The 17,595-nt window shown below is 39.6% G+C and overlaps 1 protein-coding gene across 1 annotated transcript; it reads left to right on the top strand.

Moving 5' to 3' along the window:
* Positions 1-6,905: 6,905 nt before the first annotated feature.
* LOC118672691 (olfactory receptor 10J1-like) lies at positions 6,906-7,838 on the top strand. The gene has a single exon (XM_036342306.1). It carries the CDS (start codon positions 6,906-6,908, stop codon positions 7,836-7,838), a length of 933 nt encoding a protein of 310 aa, XP_036198199.1.
* The last annotated feature ends 9,757 nt before the right edge of the window (positions 7,839-17,595 follow it).

Raw genomic sequence — 17,595 nt, 5'->3', positions numbered from 1 at the left:
TTCTTCTTCTCTTCTTAAGAGTACCTTTCAGCATTTCATATAATGCTGGTTTGGTGGTGATGAACTCCTTTAGCTTTTTCTTATCCGTGAAGCTCTTTATCTGACCTTCTATTCTGAATGATAGCTTTGCTGGATAAAGTAATCTTGGTTGCAGGTTCTTGCTATTCATCACTTTGAATATTTCTTGCCAGTCTCTTCTGGCCTGCATGGTTTCTGTTGAGAAATCAGCTGACAGTCGTATGGGTACTCCCTTGTAGGTAACTGACTGTCTTTCTCTTGCTGCTTTTAAGATTCTCTCTTTATCTTTTGCTCTTGGCATTTTAATTATGATGTGTCTTGGTGTGGTCCTCTTTGGATTCCTTTTGTTTGGGGTTCTCTGCGCTTCCTGGACTTGTAAGTCCATTTCTTTCACCAGGTAGGGGAAGTTTTCTGTCATTATTTCTTCAAAAAGGTTTTCAATATCTTGCCCTCTCTCTCCTTCTGGTACCCCTATAATTCTGATGTTGGTACGCTTGAAGTTGTCCCAGAGGTTCCTTACACTATCTTCATATTTTTGGAATCTCTTTTCTTTTTTCTTTTTCGGTTGGGTATTTTTTGTTTCTTTGTATTTCAAATCTTTGACTTGATTCTTGGGATCCTCTTGTCTGCTGCTGGATCTCTGTAAATTATTCTTTATTTCAGTCAGTGTATGCTTAATTTCTAGTTGGTCCTTTTTCATGTCCTCCATGGTCTTACTATACTTATTGAGGGATTCATTAAATTTATCAGCGGTTTCCATAAAATTCTTGAAAAACCTTATAAACGTGGCCTTGAACTCTATATCCAGTCGTTTGCTTTCCTCCATTTCTGCCATTTGTGACCTGTTTCTTTGTCTCCGCATTTTGGCTGCTTCCCTGTGTTGATAGCGTGGCCCTGCGCGCCAGGTGTCCTGCAGGGCCCAGTGGCTCAGCCTCCCCAGTTACCTGGGGTGGACACTCTTGGTGCACTCTTGGTGCCTTGGTTGTTGTAGGATCACTGGGAGGAATTGACCTCCAGGCCAGTTGGCTGTGAGAATCAGATGTGTCTGAAGTGGGAGAACTTCTGTGCTGAAGACACCCTTCTGGGGCAAGACTTGCTTCAGTGGGGCTTTGGTGCTCACTGAGTCTGCTCCCTGAGTGTGTCCCTTATGGATCTGAGGAATTGCAATCTGGATGGTCCCCCTCTGACCACTGGGTACAGTGGCTCCTGGATCTAAGGAGGTGCTAATTCAGCCTCTGCCTGAGGCCACACAGCAGGAGCCACGAAGAGGCTCAGCTGTGAAGCAATGCAAGCCGCTTCGGGGCCTTGGGCCTTCTCTTGGAAGTTCCGGGTCTGCCTGGCTCGGCTGCAGTTAGGTACATTCACATGCAAAAGCCTCTGCCGCAGCCTGGGTGGGGCGGGGTCTCAGGGAGTCAAAGGGCGGAGAAAGCAGCTATGGCCAATTCTCCGCCCGGAGTCGAGCATCTCAGTGTCCCGGTAGTGGCTGCAAGCACCTCTGAGGGAAAGCCGCACTCAAGTTCGCCCGCTGCCCGAGAGTCCAGCTTCTCCCCGTATGAGTCCTGGGTCCCCAGAGACTTCCCGAAACCAGAGTTCAGAGCAGTCGGGAGCTTGTGATTCAAAAAGACAGCCGCGTCCTCAGGTGCCACCCCCTTTCCGCCCGCGCGCGCGAGCTGCTGTACCTCTGCACTTCACCTCCGCAGCGCCTCTCAGTGTGCTTTTCTTTCCTTCTAGTTGTAGAATTTACACTCAGCCAGCCTTCCTGTTGTTCTGGGTGATGTCCCCTCTGTCCTTGTGGTATTTTTCAATTGTTGTGGGAGCGGCAATTTCCCGGTGTTTATCTATGCCGCCATCTTAGTTTCTCTCATCACCTCAATTTATGATTTACAAACCTGACTATTTATTTATTTATTCATTTATTTATTTTTTTTAAAATATATTTTTGTAGATTTCAGAGAGGAAGGGAGAGGGAGAGAGAGAAACATCAATCAGCTGTCTCTCATATGCTCCCCACCAGGGATCAAGCCTGCAACCTAGGTATGTGCCCTGACCAGGAAGGGAACAGGCAACTTTTCACTGATGCTCCAACCAACTGAGCCACCCACCCAGGGCGCCTCATCTTATTTGAATCCATTTCAGGAAGTTGGCTACTCTTTAATCCTAAAAAATATAAAATTGGGGATTTCTCTGTGTCAGCTTATTAAGTATTCCTAGAGTTTTTCTTGATTAAAAGTCAATGCAGTGCTAGTTTCTCAATCCCCAATAGTGAGTACTACTAAACACATGGCAGCCTCCCTCTCATCTGCTTCCCTGGTAACTAATGAAACCTGTGAGACGTGCTCTAGGGTCCTTGCATTCTACCTCTTAGTACCCGGAGGGGTTTTCAAAGGGAGTTCCCAGGAGGCTTGAGGCAAAGAGATTTTCTCCTGTTGGGGAAAATAAACACTCAAAGCTCCTGAAATCTGGAGTTTAAGAGACGGCATTTTTCCTGAGCCACTTCCCCAGCCAAAGAAACCAATGCCCCAGCCTCAAGGAGTTCAGCAATAATTTGCAGTTCTCTCTGATGCGAGGGAAAGCTGACTTTTCCTTGCTTTCCTGGTTCTGGCTTCCACAACAAAGAGCTTTCTAGGCGTCCTCGGAACAGATGCAGCCCCTATCGTTCCTCCTAAAGATCACTGTCCGGAAAGTGGCTCCTCCTTCCAGTGGCCAAGGTCAGAAGCAGGGAGTTGCTGTTGGCAGAACTAAATGGAAATGGAACGCCATGTATAGTTTTCAAAGTCTTATTCTTTTTCCTCTACGGTTTTCAGTAGGTGTTTGGTTGTATTGATCCTCATGTCCATTGATATTCTATTTCTTTATGCTCATCTTGCTGTGGGTATGGATTCAAGAACATGAAATTTAGCAGACATGATAATGATCTTCAAATATTTTAAATCCTATCTGGCTGAAAAGGAAACAGAAGGTAGGCTACTGTGGGGAAGTGAAAAGTTGCAGGCAGACAGATATTGAATCAATATAATGTAACATTTTCTAAGAATTAAATTCATTCAAAAATAGAGTTAATGACAGTATATCTACATGGATCTAAATGGAATATTATGCACCATTGAAAATAAAGTGTGAGATAGATTTATAGTACTGTTATGGAAAGTACTCAAGAAATAATATTTAAGTGAAAAAAAAAACCACTTGTGAATTGGTGTGTCCCACATAATTTCATTTGTATAAAATTGAAATGATATGGAAATATGCATAATTGTACATAGAAAATTTCTAGGCAGAAATAAATAAATTTAAAAAACAAACATGAATTATGTTTCCTTCTGGACTAAAGAATGCAAATTACAGAAGGAGAAAACTAACTTTCCCATTTATACTCTACAGATGGCTTTTTTCCCCCTTAAGCATTTTTATTAAAAAAAGAAAGCCTAGTTTTATATTTTTAAGTGAACTTAGTATCTTTTTTTAAAAAGGGGGGTGCTAAGTTGTAAGATAATGAACTTTCAATCGTTGGAAGCACTGAAGCAGAATTTGGTGAACTATTTGTGAGGAAAGCTGGGCTTTTAAAATTACCTCCTAATTCTAAGTTTCTATGATTCAGTTCTAATGAAAGAACTTAAGGCTACAAAGAATATGAGTTTTCCCAGCTTGCTTCCAACTGGAAGGATTTGAATAATGAAATAGATATGATTAACCCCTTGCCCAGGACTGCTTGTCAGGTCTAAGCAGAAAATGATTTCTCTAGGAAGTAATAATTTTTCATTTTTTAAATTGTGGAGAGATGTTTTAGGCTAAAGACCCAGAATATAAAGAAACAGAAAATGGTGTCAAATGCTGCGTCTCTCGGTGACATGGTTTCAGGGACGGAGGCTGCCATGTGGTCTCAGTGATCAGGATCACACTGCAGTCCCAGTGCCATCACCCATCAGGTCTTTGCCACTTGATGGGGCGTTGTTTTCCTGGGGGGCGATGAGAGAGGAAATGGAATGGCAGTAATGCACCCGCACAGGTCAATCTTTTCTCTTCCATAGCCTGGCTGAGTTTTTCTTTCCTTTTAGTGTAGGTAGGATTGACTTCCCTCTTCCATAGATCTGAGTTTTGTTCCATAATAAATTATGAGCCACAGTAAAGCAGGAATGCTTAAGGACTAGCTTAGTCCCACATCCTGAGGAAAATTAACACATGCATATTGTACTGTTCATTTTTCCCTAAATTTTGAAATGGTTTATATTTTTTTGTTCTTAAAAATCTGTAATAAGGAAATTTCAAACTCTGACCTCACCCAGCTACTTATATCTCACTGAGTAATACCCAGAATTGGCCCTGTGGTTATTAAAAGTTTTAGGATTTTTTCATCATGGATTTTTGCATTACGGTTTAAAAATTATTGTATTAAAATTGTATTCATCTTGATTACTGACTTTTTGGAGCTCCCTTAAATTTTGCACCCAAGCCCAGTGCCTCACTTACCACCCTGTATTTCCAGCACTGTTCAGAAAGGTTTTCCTTCTACCAACCTTTCTACAATCTTTCTTTAAAAGTTGAAGTTCATTTCCTCCCGATGTGGTCCTGAGGTGCTCAAATTGCTATAAAATGTTCTGTCAACTTTCCTGTCTGGACCATATATTAACCCCCTACTTTCACTTTTTTCTCCTCAGTCCTCTCTGCAATCTCATAATAGAGTTCCATTTTGGAGCAGAATTATAGAATTTGGCTGTGTTTAGGAGATAATAATTAAGAAGAAAATATGCATTATACTCAGAGAAAGATAACTTAAGATTCTCCATTTACTACCTAGAACAAATTATTTTTAGCATTTTGATATATTTCTTTCCAGCACTTTTTTAATGGCAGGTCTTCTATTGAATGCATTACCTTCATTTCTTTCTTCCTTTTTTTTCTTTGTATTATTTTTACAAAATTATGGTCTGTTTATGTATCTTTGTATCTACCTATGTATCTATGTAACTATGTATGTATGGCACATAGTTCTCATTAAATGAATATGATATAATTTATTTAATCATTCCTTTTTCATTTACATTGTTTTTGGTCTTCATTATTATAAACTAGAGGCCCAATGCAGGAAATTCATTCAAGGGGCTCAGCCCTGGTAGGTACAGTGGCTGCCTCGGACCTCACAGCTCTGGCTTCATCCGGAAGGTTGTCCAGAAAGATGTCCGGTATTACACTTTTATTATTATAGATGATATTATAACACCCTTTTACACATGCATCCTGATACATATCTCTGATTATTTCTATAAAATAAATAATTAGAAGTGAAAATATTAAGCCAAGGAGAATGGGCATGTGTTATAATTAATACACTAATATTTTGCCTACTTATCTAGATAATCCTAAAAATTTTCCAGTTTCCTAATGATTTTCAATTTTTCCAATGTATTCCTCAATGTAATCTCATTCCCAGTGTAAGGCAAATGTATTAATACTTGTTAATAGAGACCAAAATAGCCTTCTTTTTATATCTGTTCACACTGGCCTTAGAATTAAAAGATTGAATCTATGATTTTTAAAATTTTGGACATATAACCTAATCCTAGGTGTCTTAGATTTTCCATCTGCAAGATGAAGATAATAATTACCTAACACATGGGATTGTTATGCTGTTAAATAATATATGTAAAAATGCTTTATCAACTAAAAAGTGCAATAAGCGACTATTATTTTTGTTGTTATCATTATTAATTTTTTAAGTGAGAACACTGTGATCCCCAATTACTCCTCAAATAGAAAATAGGACAGATGTGCAAACTGGTTTACCCGGGTAATGCTGAAGAAATTAGAAAGGAGAGTTCAGAGTAGTGAGTCAGACTACCTATAAAAATTCATATGCAAGCACAAGCTCAATACACAGAAAAATAACACACATTTTATGAGAATTAGTTACAGAGCAACACTAGCAATGGAAAGAGCTTGGATTGATAGGTTTGAGAAGACTTTCTGTGCAAGAGGAGACTGGAGTAAAGTATTGACTAAAGAGAAAAACATGGTTCATTATAAACCAATGCAAGAGATTAAAACAGATACACACACACACACACACACACACACACACACACACCCTCATAGACACAGACAACAGTATGGTGAATCACCAGAGTGAAAGGGGGTTGGAAGGAGATAAAGAGGGCAAAGGGGAGATAAAATGAAGATGGAAGGAGACTTGACTTTGGTGGTAAATACACGATACAATATACAGATTCTATAGAATTGAACACATGAAACCTGTATAATTTTATTCACCAATGTTGCCCCAATAAACTCAATAAAAACTTTTTTTCAAAATGGGGAGAGCAGTCAGGTTTGAGGCTATTGAATGATTTGTGAAAATGGTTTATGAAAGATGCAGACAAGTGGAACAGGGAGAAAGCAAACACTTATCTGTTACTTGGCAACTTAGAAGGGAAGATGTTTAAGATCAAAATTGTGCTTTAAATAAAGTAGAATAGATTGGCAAGTTTGTTTTAGGTAAACAAAACCATGCAACTGTAATCCAAGAGAAAATGCTTTTAAAATTTAACTATGCATTTTCTATTTCTTTAGCCTCAGTTTTCCCCTAAAACCTGTGTTCCCACTCATCAGGAAATCTGTTCTAAACTTGACCAGTTATCCTTCCTTCTACCTTATCACAACTCTGTGTATTCTCTTTACTGATATACATAAATCTGCATACACGGAATTGCTTCCTGATTGTGTTTTTCTATCTTTACCTATTAGTGAGCAGTCGTCTCCATTTCCCTGGCATCCATCCAGGAGCAGGTTCTTATTATCTATCCCTCCTAGAGTTCTCCTGCTCAAACCATTGGGCGTGGATGTATTCTGACTGATTGACCTAAGTCTCCAGCTTTCAGACGTGGAATTTATCAATGAAGAGAGAGAACTACACAGTGGTGAGTGAATTTTTTTTCCAGGGTTTTTCCAGCTTTCATGAACACAAACTTATTCTCTTTGCAATATTTCTCAACTTGTACGTTTTAACCCTGGCTGGCAATGTCATCATTGTGACAATTATCAGTACTGATCGCCACCTTCACACGCCCATGTACTTCTTTCTTAGTATGCTTTCAACTTCAGAAACTGTGTACACATTGGTCATTGTACCACAAATGCTCTCCAGCCTCAGAGGACAAAGCCAATCCATTTCCTTGGCTGGCTGTGCCACCCAGATGTTCTTTTTCATCACTTTGGCCATCAACAACTGCTTTCTACTCACGGCAATGGGGTACGACCGCTATGTCGCCATCTGCAAACCTTTGAGGTACGCAGTCATCATAAACAAGAAAGTGTGTGCCCATCTGGTTTGGGGGGCCTGCAGCATTGGCCTGCTTGTGGCCATCATTCAGACTCCCTCTGTGTTCAGTCAGCCCTTTTGTGGTAAAGTGGTGGCCCATTATTTCTGTGACATCCGCCCAGTTATGAAACTCTCCTGTGCGGACACCAATCTACATGACATAATCACTTTTATCATCAGCTCCCTTGTCATTGTGGTGCCCATGGGTTTGGTCTTCATCTCCTACATCCTTATCATGTCCACCATCCTCAAGATTGCCTCAAGTGAGGGCCAAAAGAAGGCTTTTGCAACGTGTGCCTCTCACCTCATTGTGGTCATTGTCCACTATGGCTGTGCCTCCATTGCCTACCTCAAGCCTGAGTCGGAGAACACCAAAGATCAGGATCAGCTGATCTCAGTGACTTACACCATTTTTACTCCTCTCCTTAACCCTGTGGTATATACTCTGAGAAACAATGAGGTCAAGAATGCCCTTCACCGTGCTTTCAGCAGAAAACCTTTTGCCTAGGATCTTAGGTAGTTTGACATATAACCTACCATATTCTGGGTATATTTGCAATCTAAAAAAAATTATCTTATTTTAATTTTTGTATGTATCTGTCCATTTTTCCCATCACCATTTGTTGAAAAGACTGTGTTTACCCAATTGTATATATTCTTGCATCCTTTGTCATAGATTCATTGACCGTATAGGTGTGTGTTGTTTTTTCTTCTCGGCTCTCTATTCTGTTCCATTGATCGATGTGTTTTCCGTGCCATGATGTTTTGATAACTATGGCCTTGTAGCGTAATTTGAAATCAGGTAGCGTCACACCTCCAATTTTGTTCTTCTTTCTCAATGTTGCTTTGCTATGCGGGGTCTTTTGTGGTTCCATGTAAATTTTATGATTATTTGTTCTAGTTCTCTGAAAAATGTTTTAGGTATTTTGATAGAGATTGCATTGAATCTATAGATTGCTTTGGGTAATATGGATATTTTAATGAGGTTAATTCTTTTTATCTGTGGGCATGGTATATAATTCCATTTGTTTGTATCTTCTTCAATTTCTTCCTTCAATGTCTTATAATATTCTGAATACAGGTCTTTTACTTTCTTGGTTAAATGTATTCCTAGGAATTCTTTTAGTGCAATTGGAAAAGTGATTGCTTTATTAATGTCTCTTTCTGATTGTTATTGGTGTATAAAAATGCAACCAGCCTTAGCCGGTTTGGCTCAGTGGATAGAGCGTCAGCCCACAGACTGAAGGGTCCTGGGTTTGATTCTGGTCAAGGGCACATACCTCCGTTGCAAGCTCGATCCCCGGCCCTGGTTGAGGTGTGTGTGGCAGGCAACCATTTAGGAAAACAGAAACTTTCTCTGTTTCTCCCCCTCCCTTTTATTCTTTCTAGAAATCAATGGAAAGATATCCTGGGGTGAGGATTAACAAAAAAATATTCAACTAATTTCTGAAGATTTATTTTGTATTCTGCTAGAACACTTTCTTGCACCATTACAAAGATAAACTCAAGATGGATTAAATATTTAAACGTATGACCCCAAACCATAAAACCCTTAGAAGAAAACAGTAAACTTTCTGACATAGCTGTCAGTAATATATTTTTTTGGATATGTTTCCTCAGGCAAGGGAAACAAAAATAAAATAAAATAAAATAAACACATGAGACTACATCAAACTAAAAAGTTTTTGCACAGCAAAGGAAACCATCAACAAAATAAAAAGCCAACTTACTGAATGAAAGAAAATATTTGCCAGTGATACAAATATTTGCCAGTGATGGAATTCATATTCAATATGTAAAAAGAATTCATACAACATATCAGCAATAAATGAATGAATTAATTAATGAATTAATAAACAATCCAATTTAAAAATGGGTAGAGGAACCGAATAGACATTCCTCAAAGAGGACATACAGATGGTCAATAAACATATGAAAAGATGCTCACTATCAACAATCATCAGAGAAATGTACTTAAAAACCACAATGAGAAATCACTGCACACCTATCAGAATAGTTATCATCAATAAATCAACAAACAATAAGTATTGGTGAAGATGTGGATAAAAGGGAACCCTCATGCATTGTTGATAGATTTGCAAATGGTGAAGCCTCTATGGAAAATAATTTGGCTGTCCTTGAAAATTAAAAATCAAACTGCCTTATAACCCAGCAGTTATACTTCTGGATGTTTATCTGAAGAAATCCAAAACACAGATTTGAAAAAACATATTCATCCCTATGTTCACTGAAGCATTATTTACAATAGCCAAAATATCTAAGCAACTGTAGTGCCTATTAATAGATGTATGGATAAAGAAGTGGTACATATACTAGTATAAAATGGAATAATACTTAGCTCAAATGGTTGGATCGAGGGGGTAATATACTAATGAAATAAGTCAGAGAGAGAAACACAAATACCATATGATTTCACTTATATGTGGAATCTAAATAAGTAAGTAAATAAATAAATAAACAAATGAAAGAGAAATTTATAGACACAGAAAAGAAACCAATGGTTGCCAGTTGGGAGGAGGGTTAGAGGGCTGGGTGAAAAGGTGAAGGGATTAAAAGTACAAATTGTCAATTACAAAATAGTCACTGGGCTGTAAAGTACAGCATAGAGAATAGAGGCAATAATCTTACCTAATAATAGACAAACATGTAAATTGACTGTACCTTCACTACACTAACCATCCAATCAGGAGAGTATGCAAATTAACCCAGCAAAGATGGCGGTTAATTTGCATTAGTAGGCTCCAAGCGGCAGAGCGAAGCCGGATGGTTCCGGGGCCGGAGCAGCAAAGCCAGACAGCTCCGGGGCCGGCTCTAGCCAGAGCAAAGGCCTGGGTCCCGGGTGCCAGAGGCAAACTGGTGCCAGCAGCCAAGGGAAGGGAAGGCCTATTGCACGAATCTTTACATGCAACAGGCCTCTAGTCTTGTAATAACTGCGTGTGTTGTCAGGCAGGCATTAACCTTATCAGAGGGAATCACTTCACAAAGTATATAAATGTCTAACCATTATGCTGTTCACCTGAAACTAATATAACATTGAATGTCAACTGTAATTGAAAATTTTTTAAAAAATAGATTCTCTACCAATAAGACAGTTGCAAAATTTAGTGGTAAGACTGCATTAAAGAATCAAGAGTGTCCCTCACTTGAATTTTTTTATCATCACTCTCCTAAGCCTTTTGTTAATCTCATAGATTACAAATTTTGTTGAAGCTCGTATTAGAGCTATATCCTTGGTGGGTCTTATATGTTTACATGTTAGTAACTTGTTACATCCAGGAACTGAATTCCTCTGCAGTTATATATACTTTCTACCGAGTGATGCATCTGCTCTTCTGTACTCACAGTGTAGGGAGATCTGAAGATACTTTTTGAAATTAAATTTATTAATTCCACCTCTCAACCAGCTCTGGCTGTCTCAGATTTGAAAATTAGCCCATGACTTTCGGTCTTCCCTGTGTGTAACCTGAGCTGGTACCCTTGTCTTGCCGTGACCCTCGTCATTTTACAGAGTTGGACTCATTTTCTGTGAACAGTGGGTGCCTAGTTTAAACTCACAGTTTAAACACTTGTCTAAAAAAGTCTTGGAATTTCCCAATTCCTCTTGTTTTTGCTTTCTAAAGGGGAAAATGGTACCGATATGTGAAAAATGTTTAAGGTCTTAGGATTATTTGGCCTTGAGCAAAGTGAGGCAGAACTTGCCAAATGACTGCTGGTACATAAAGGGCTGATATTTAAAAATAATACTACTGATAATCCGTATCTGCCACCCATTGTCCTTCTCCTGCTTAAAGACAGTCCAAACCTGCATTGTAAGATGTATTGAAAGTGCATGTCAAACCCAGGTCTTGGGAATCCCTGATAGCAGAAGGGCCAATAGGGAAATGTTCATGTTTATGGAGCATTGCCTTGAGGAAAGGTTTGCCTCCTCAGAACAGCTATCTCCAACCTGAGAGTGAGTGTGAAGAGGACCTTTCGGAAAGTTTTCCGTAGCCTTTATCTGGGTTCCCTGGGAAGACTTCTGAATCTTTTCTCGGTAGGTTCAAGGGAAACACTCTTACAACCCGACTTCTGATAAAGCCCCACTTGAGATTCTGGCTTTGGGAGTCCTGCCGACTACAGTAACCTGTTCCTGAGAGCCTCTGCCCACAGTGATGCTATTTGTATAGATGGTTGATGTGTTGCACACAGAGCCCTATAGACCGCCTGCGGTTGTGCAGGGCTTTATGAGATTGGCACCCTATGGAAAGCAGTGTGTTCCCCTTGGGTCCTACAGCTGGATAATGCAGGAAATTAGGACATGATTCACCCAAATGAATCGATAGGCCTACCTATGTCTTGTTTTTTGTTTGTTTTTATTTATTGTCATTATTGAAAGTATTACAGATGTTCCCCTTTTTCCCCCATTGACCCCTTCCATCCCACTCCTGCCCCCTCCCCAGGCCTTCTGTTCATGGGTTATGCATATATGCCTATAGGCTACTTGGTTAATCTCTTCCTTCCACCCCTCCCCCCTTCCCTCTGAGATCTGCCAGTCTGTTCCATGCTTCCATGCCTCTGGATCTATTTTGTTCATAAGTTTATTTTGTTCATTAGATTCCACATGCAAGTGAGATCATGTGATACTTGTCTTTCTCTAACTGGCTTATTTCACTTAGCATAGCACTCACCAAGTCCCTCCATGCTGCCTCAAAGGGTAAGAAATTTTTCTTTTTCATTGTTCTATAGTATTCCATATAGTGTTCTATGTGTCAATGTACCATAGCTTTTTTATCCATTCCTCTATTAATGGACACTTGGGCTGTTTCCATGCCTTGGCCATTTGAGCACATTTGTAGAGCTGCCTGCTGCAGGAACCATCTCTTCCCATGTTTAGAGGCTGGGGTATCTCTGGTACACTGAGCACATTTACTCACTCAGACACCGGACTACTTCACAATAGTGTGAGATGAAGGCTCCCTGGCTCAAGGCAGAGAGGAGACCTAGCACTCATGATCTTGAGGATGAAGTTGCAAAGTTGTCTGGAAAGGAGCTTCTGGATGTTGGGTTAAGATGAAGCTTTTTGTTTGGAAACAGGACATTGGTTAGGACATTAAGAGCTCAGAGAATGTGTCTGTGAAGATGAATAGCTGAGCCCATCTCAGGAGGGCATGGAAAAGTGCTTGGATACCATGTTATCACCTCAATTTATGATTTACAAACCTGACTATTTATTTATTTATTTATTTTCAAATATAAAAAATATATTTATTTATTTTCAAATATATTATTTATTTATTTTCAAACAATGGGTGGTAGATACGGATTATTATTAGTATTATTTTTAAATATCAGCCCTTTGTGTACAGGGCAGGAGTGGGATGGAAGGGGTCAATGGGGGAATATATTTGAAATATATTGTTGATTTCAGAGATGAAGGGAGAGGGAGAGAGAAAGGGGGTATCACTGATTGGCTGCCTCCTGCACGTTCCACACAGGGTATTGAGCCTGTAACCCGGGCCTGACCAGGAGTCGAACCATGACCTTCTGGTTCATAGATCAACGCTCAACCTCTGTGCTCTGCCAGCCAGGCCTGACTATTTATAAACATGATATCCAGGTATTTGTTTCTTTGTAGCCAATAAAAACTTTGTAAGTTGCTGTATCCATTCTTCCGTTTTTATTTATTACACATTAGGAGACTTTAATGTTCAAGAACATAGGGGTCATGTATAGTTCCCTCTCATAGCTTACTCTCCGTCATCTATCACTGTGATTAATTTGTAGTAAGCGCCCTAAAACTACTTATGGAAAGAACTACCCTGGGTTTTTTTCAAGTTGATTAGAATTAATAAAGTTGTGTGAGTTAAGTCTCCCAGTTGCAAACAACCAAAGCCACTGTAGGTAGTTGTAGTAGTCTATATCCACTTAACTATGCTGCACAACAAACCACCTCAAAACTCAGTTTTTAAAACAGTAAACATCTATTTAGTTCATGAGTCTGTGGGTTGCTTTGGGCTTAGTGATTGTTTTGATTTCAGAGGGTGATTAACAGCAAGTCAGTTAGATTTTGGACAATAACATAATGTGAGTCAGAAATGAGGTGATGGGTATTAAAGCATTTTGAGATCCTTGTCTTGCTTGTATAATTTTAAATTTGCCTAAATCAATCTTGATTTTTCATTTTTAATTTTAAAACTCTATAATTGCATTAACATCAAAAATTTCCTAAGGAATATTTTTTAAATCATTTTCACAGTGCATTTTGTATAATATTAAATGAATAAGTTATTTTCCATAAAATATCTTACTTTATATTGATATATTACAGATCCAGGTAAGTTAATTTTATTAAAGTCTTTAATAATATCCATAACACATACCTTAAGAAGAAAAATTTGACATATCCACATTTAGTAAGTGCTCCACATTATTGAATTAAAATTACTATGACAGAATATAATTTATGGACATATTCAAATGGAATTTTAAAAACCACATTTCACTTAGGGATAAATATATATTCATTAAAATAAAGATTGAATGAAACTATTTTTTGTTATATCAGAAACATACAAAAATATCTTTAATGATTTGAATTGTGTTTCTGATATTGAGAAACTAAAACACACACACACACACAACTGTTTTGTAAATAATATCCATGCTTAGTTTCCAAGTAATTATTTTTCAGAGTCTAATTAAGTGCTAAAGATATCTTGATGTGCTATAGAATATTTATTAGATTGGGATCTCTTGGACAACCAATATGAATAAGATTCAAAAATCAAGAATATGTGAATTTAAAATAATACCCTATGTTTATAAATACAGGCATATGTACTAATGTATAAACATGTAAAAGAACAATACACATGTACTCAATAGATTGTTGACCTCTAAGGAAGGAGAACGTAAGGAAAGGGAAAGGATGGGTGTGAGTTTCTGTTTGTATCCATAAATGTTATTATTTTTAAAACAGAGATAGGAAACAGTTATGACAAATTGGCATGGCAAATGCATGGTAATTGATATATAATTTTATAAATTTTCTCTACTGACTTATAAATTTAAAATTTTCAGGCTCATTATTTTTAAAGATAATTTCCAGGTGAATTCTGAGTGATCATTTTTTGTTCCTCATTAATGTGTTATATTTCAATATGAATGCTCATTATGATCCATAACTTTAACCAATGACTTATAATTATAAATGAAGCAAATGTACGACTAAGGGGAAAAAATGTAAAATGGTACAACGGTAAAAACCACCATCTTGGTTTGCAATGATAAACTCTGGGAGTGGTTGAGTCATAAGCAGGCACTTCTGATTTCCACTAAGTATCAGACCTGCTCAATTGATTTCCACTGTAAGTTCTATTTTAAAGGAACATGGTCAAGAAATAGAGGACCTCCCCTCCCCTCCCCCAGTTTCCATTTCAGAACCGACAGCTGACCTGCATAGTACATGATTTCAGTTTTCTGATAAGATGCTACTCCTTCGTATTTTGACGTTATCCCATGACCTGGAAACACAGATAGAAAATGTCAAAGTCTGTACCCTCATGAAGACATGGAGCCTGAGCCTGCTTCCTTGTCTAACATGTCCAAGCTTCCTCAGGTAAAAGTAGGAAATTGGAAGTTATGGGCGATGGGGCAACCACAACAGGTGAAAGAAGAGATCAAGGAGTAAAAGGCATTCTTTCTCTATATGTACGTGTTTTTGTCATCTAAATTTGACTCCTGTTAGCTAGAAAAAAAAGACTTTGTCCTTGAAAGAAGAGGGTAAGAAGTCAGGTGGTGAGTTTCTCCCCTTTGCTGGAACCTATCCAGTCCTTGAGAATATTTTCAGTTCTCAGTATTCACACAGGAGAGAGGCATCAGGTCAGGTAGGTACTGAGTCCAGTTGGGTGAAATATTGCAACCGATAGAAATGGGGAGAGACGGGGTGTCTTTTAAAGGAGGAAAGAGTTGGGGTGAAGAAAGGAAGAGGTGGTAGAAAAATTGGAGAAATGATTTTTCAAGCACCAGAGATTCCTAGAGCCAGAGAAAGGAGAGTGGGTTTGGTTCCTAGATGGGAACACTGTTAACTCTAGTTTAAGAGAATGAGACACGGTTTGGGCCTTGTTGGTTCACCAACTGTCCTCTGTACACAGAAGGCAAGGAGACACCAAAGAAAGAGGCAGAGCACTCCAGATCGGTAGGTGGCAGATTTAATAAGCAACCTACATATGAGGCTTGTCTTGGGTGGGTCTCCATGCCACCCATCAGAATTTTAAAAGTTTATAGGTTTTAACTGGGTTCAGTCATTTATACTGGCCAGATGGTCTCAACAACGGCTTACCCTCTCCTGGCTATGTCCCTGGAACAGCTCCCATTGTGTGAATGGTAAGCAGAGTACACATTCCAAGGACAAGAGAGGAAATGAGGAGCTTGCCCAGGTTCAGCTCATGAGTTCCTTCAGTTACCTCCTTCAATACTCCTCCCCTTAGGACTGGCTCATATAATCTTATATGCCCGCCTCTTCCACAATACCCTTGACCAGCCGTGGGCAAACTACGGCCCGCGGGCCAGATCCGGCCCGTTTGAAATGAATAAAACTATTGAAAAAAAAAGACCGTACCCTTTTATGAAATGATGTTTACTTTGAATTTATATTAGTTCACACAAACACTCCATCCATGCTTGTGTTCCGGCCCTCCGGTCCAGTTTAAGAACCCATTGTGGCCCTCGAGTCAAAAAGTTTGCCCACCCCTGCCCTTGACTGTCAGCAAGAAGTTTCACTAGAATGAAGGTGGCTGGTTTGTCTGCTCTCTGGCTACACTAGCAGCAGATGCCACAGGAACAATAGAGGTGCATGCAAGAAAAAATAGATTAAGACAATGATTCCCCAGTAAGTAACTTTTTTGCCTATCAAAAGCCCCATGATCTGACCACTGATTTAAGTCCACTAGGCCAGGGGTCGGATCACTCAGGGTGTTCACTTGTGTCCTCGTGTGATTTAATAAATGTGATGATATACTAGCAGACTCATCAACTATGAACGCACAGCACTCTGTCTGAGTAATGGCACAGCTTCCTCCTTGCGAGCGAGTAATAATGTCCATTGTTACTGCCATTATAGAAAGGCTATTGTATTTGGGAGAACAGTTTTTCTCATTAGAAACATTTCCAAGTTTAGGAAGGACTGGCTTTGCTGGCTGTCATTTAAGGCTTGCTGGGGGAATTTAATAAGCGCTTCTGTGTGCTATAAAGTCTCCCAGGACATTGGAGGAGAATGTGCTCAACCTCTCGTGAGGAGAGGGAGGTTGGCAGCTTTAGGAACTTGAGCTGGTTGTATATACCATACGTGCTGGCCAGGGAAGACAGCATGCCAGACCAGAGCCTCCACATTCTCTCCTCTTTCAATGCTATATGTTCCATTACAAGTATAGTATGTTTCAACAATTCTAGTTTATGTCAGGACAAAGGAATCTCAGTGGAGATTGAGTAGTTCCCCAGGGGTGTACAGTAGTAATTCACCCATCCTGGTGAGACGTCTCATTGAAAATTCTAGTAGATAACACCCCTTTCAGGCATGATGGGGCTTGGTGTTCTCATCAGGATAGCATATTGCTCTACAGTGAGAGTCAGGGCAATGGCTGTCTCCCGAGACTTCCATATAATATGGCACTGGGTCAGCAGACATACCCGGTCTGGAATGTGAGACAACACGCCCTACTGGCTGCTCATGAAGAGGCATTAAAGCCTGGGACAGTATTTCCGTCTCCCAGCCAAGGTGGTTCTATCTGTTAACTTTGGGGCGCGGCTACAGTGTTTGGACAGGTTCAAGCCTTGGACTAATCAGAGGGCACAGTACTCTCATTGCCACGTGCAAATCCCAGCTGGGGGGCAGAGCCTTCCCAGCACAAATATTGCCAACAGCTATAGCTGTAAGCTTGAACCTGTGGCCTGAACACGTGGCCCCACGTGCCTTGTGATAGAGTTCGGGTGCATGTAGTTGAGTGAGCTTGAAACCCATGAGAATGCTGTAAACAACTTGATCACGCCCCTACTTTGCCTCGTGGCATCTGCTATAAAATAAAGACACGGCTTGTGGGCGCTGTCGCTGTCTCCTCATCAGAGAGGCAGCGTCCCACCAAGACCCAGCTTTCATTCTCTTGTCTGTCTTTTCTTAATCCTTCCATCACCCCCCCTCAGGATCACCCTTGGCTGTGCTGGCGCGGCACAGTTAGTAATTAAATATGCTGCTTTAAAATTCAATTCTG

Source organism: Myotis myotis, unplaced genomic scaffold (assembly GCF_014108235.1).
Source record: "Myotis myotis isolate mMyoMyo1 unplaced genomic scaffold, mMyoMyo1.p scaffold_m19_p_18, whole genome shotgun sequence".
Lineage (NCBI taxonomy): Eukaryota > Metazoa > Chordata > Mammalia > Chiroptera > Vespertilionidae > Myotis > Myotis myotis.
The sequence above is the reverse complement of the archived record's forward strand: the minus strand, read 5'-3'. Positions and strand labels throughout refer to the sequence as shown.

Bases quoted from the DNA above. Each gene is read 5' to 3' on its own strand.
- LOC118672691 (XM_036342306.1), top strand. From the start codon at position 6,906: ATGAAGAGAGAGAACTACACAGTGGTGAGTGAATTTTTTTTCCAGGGT.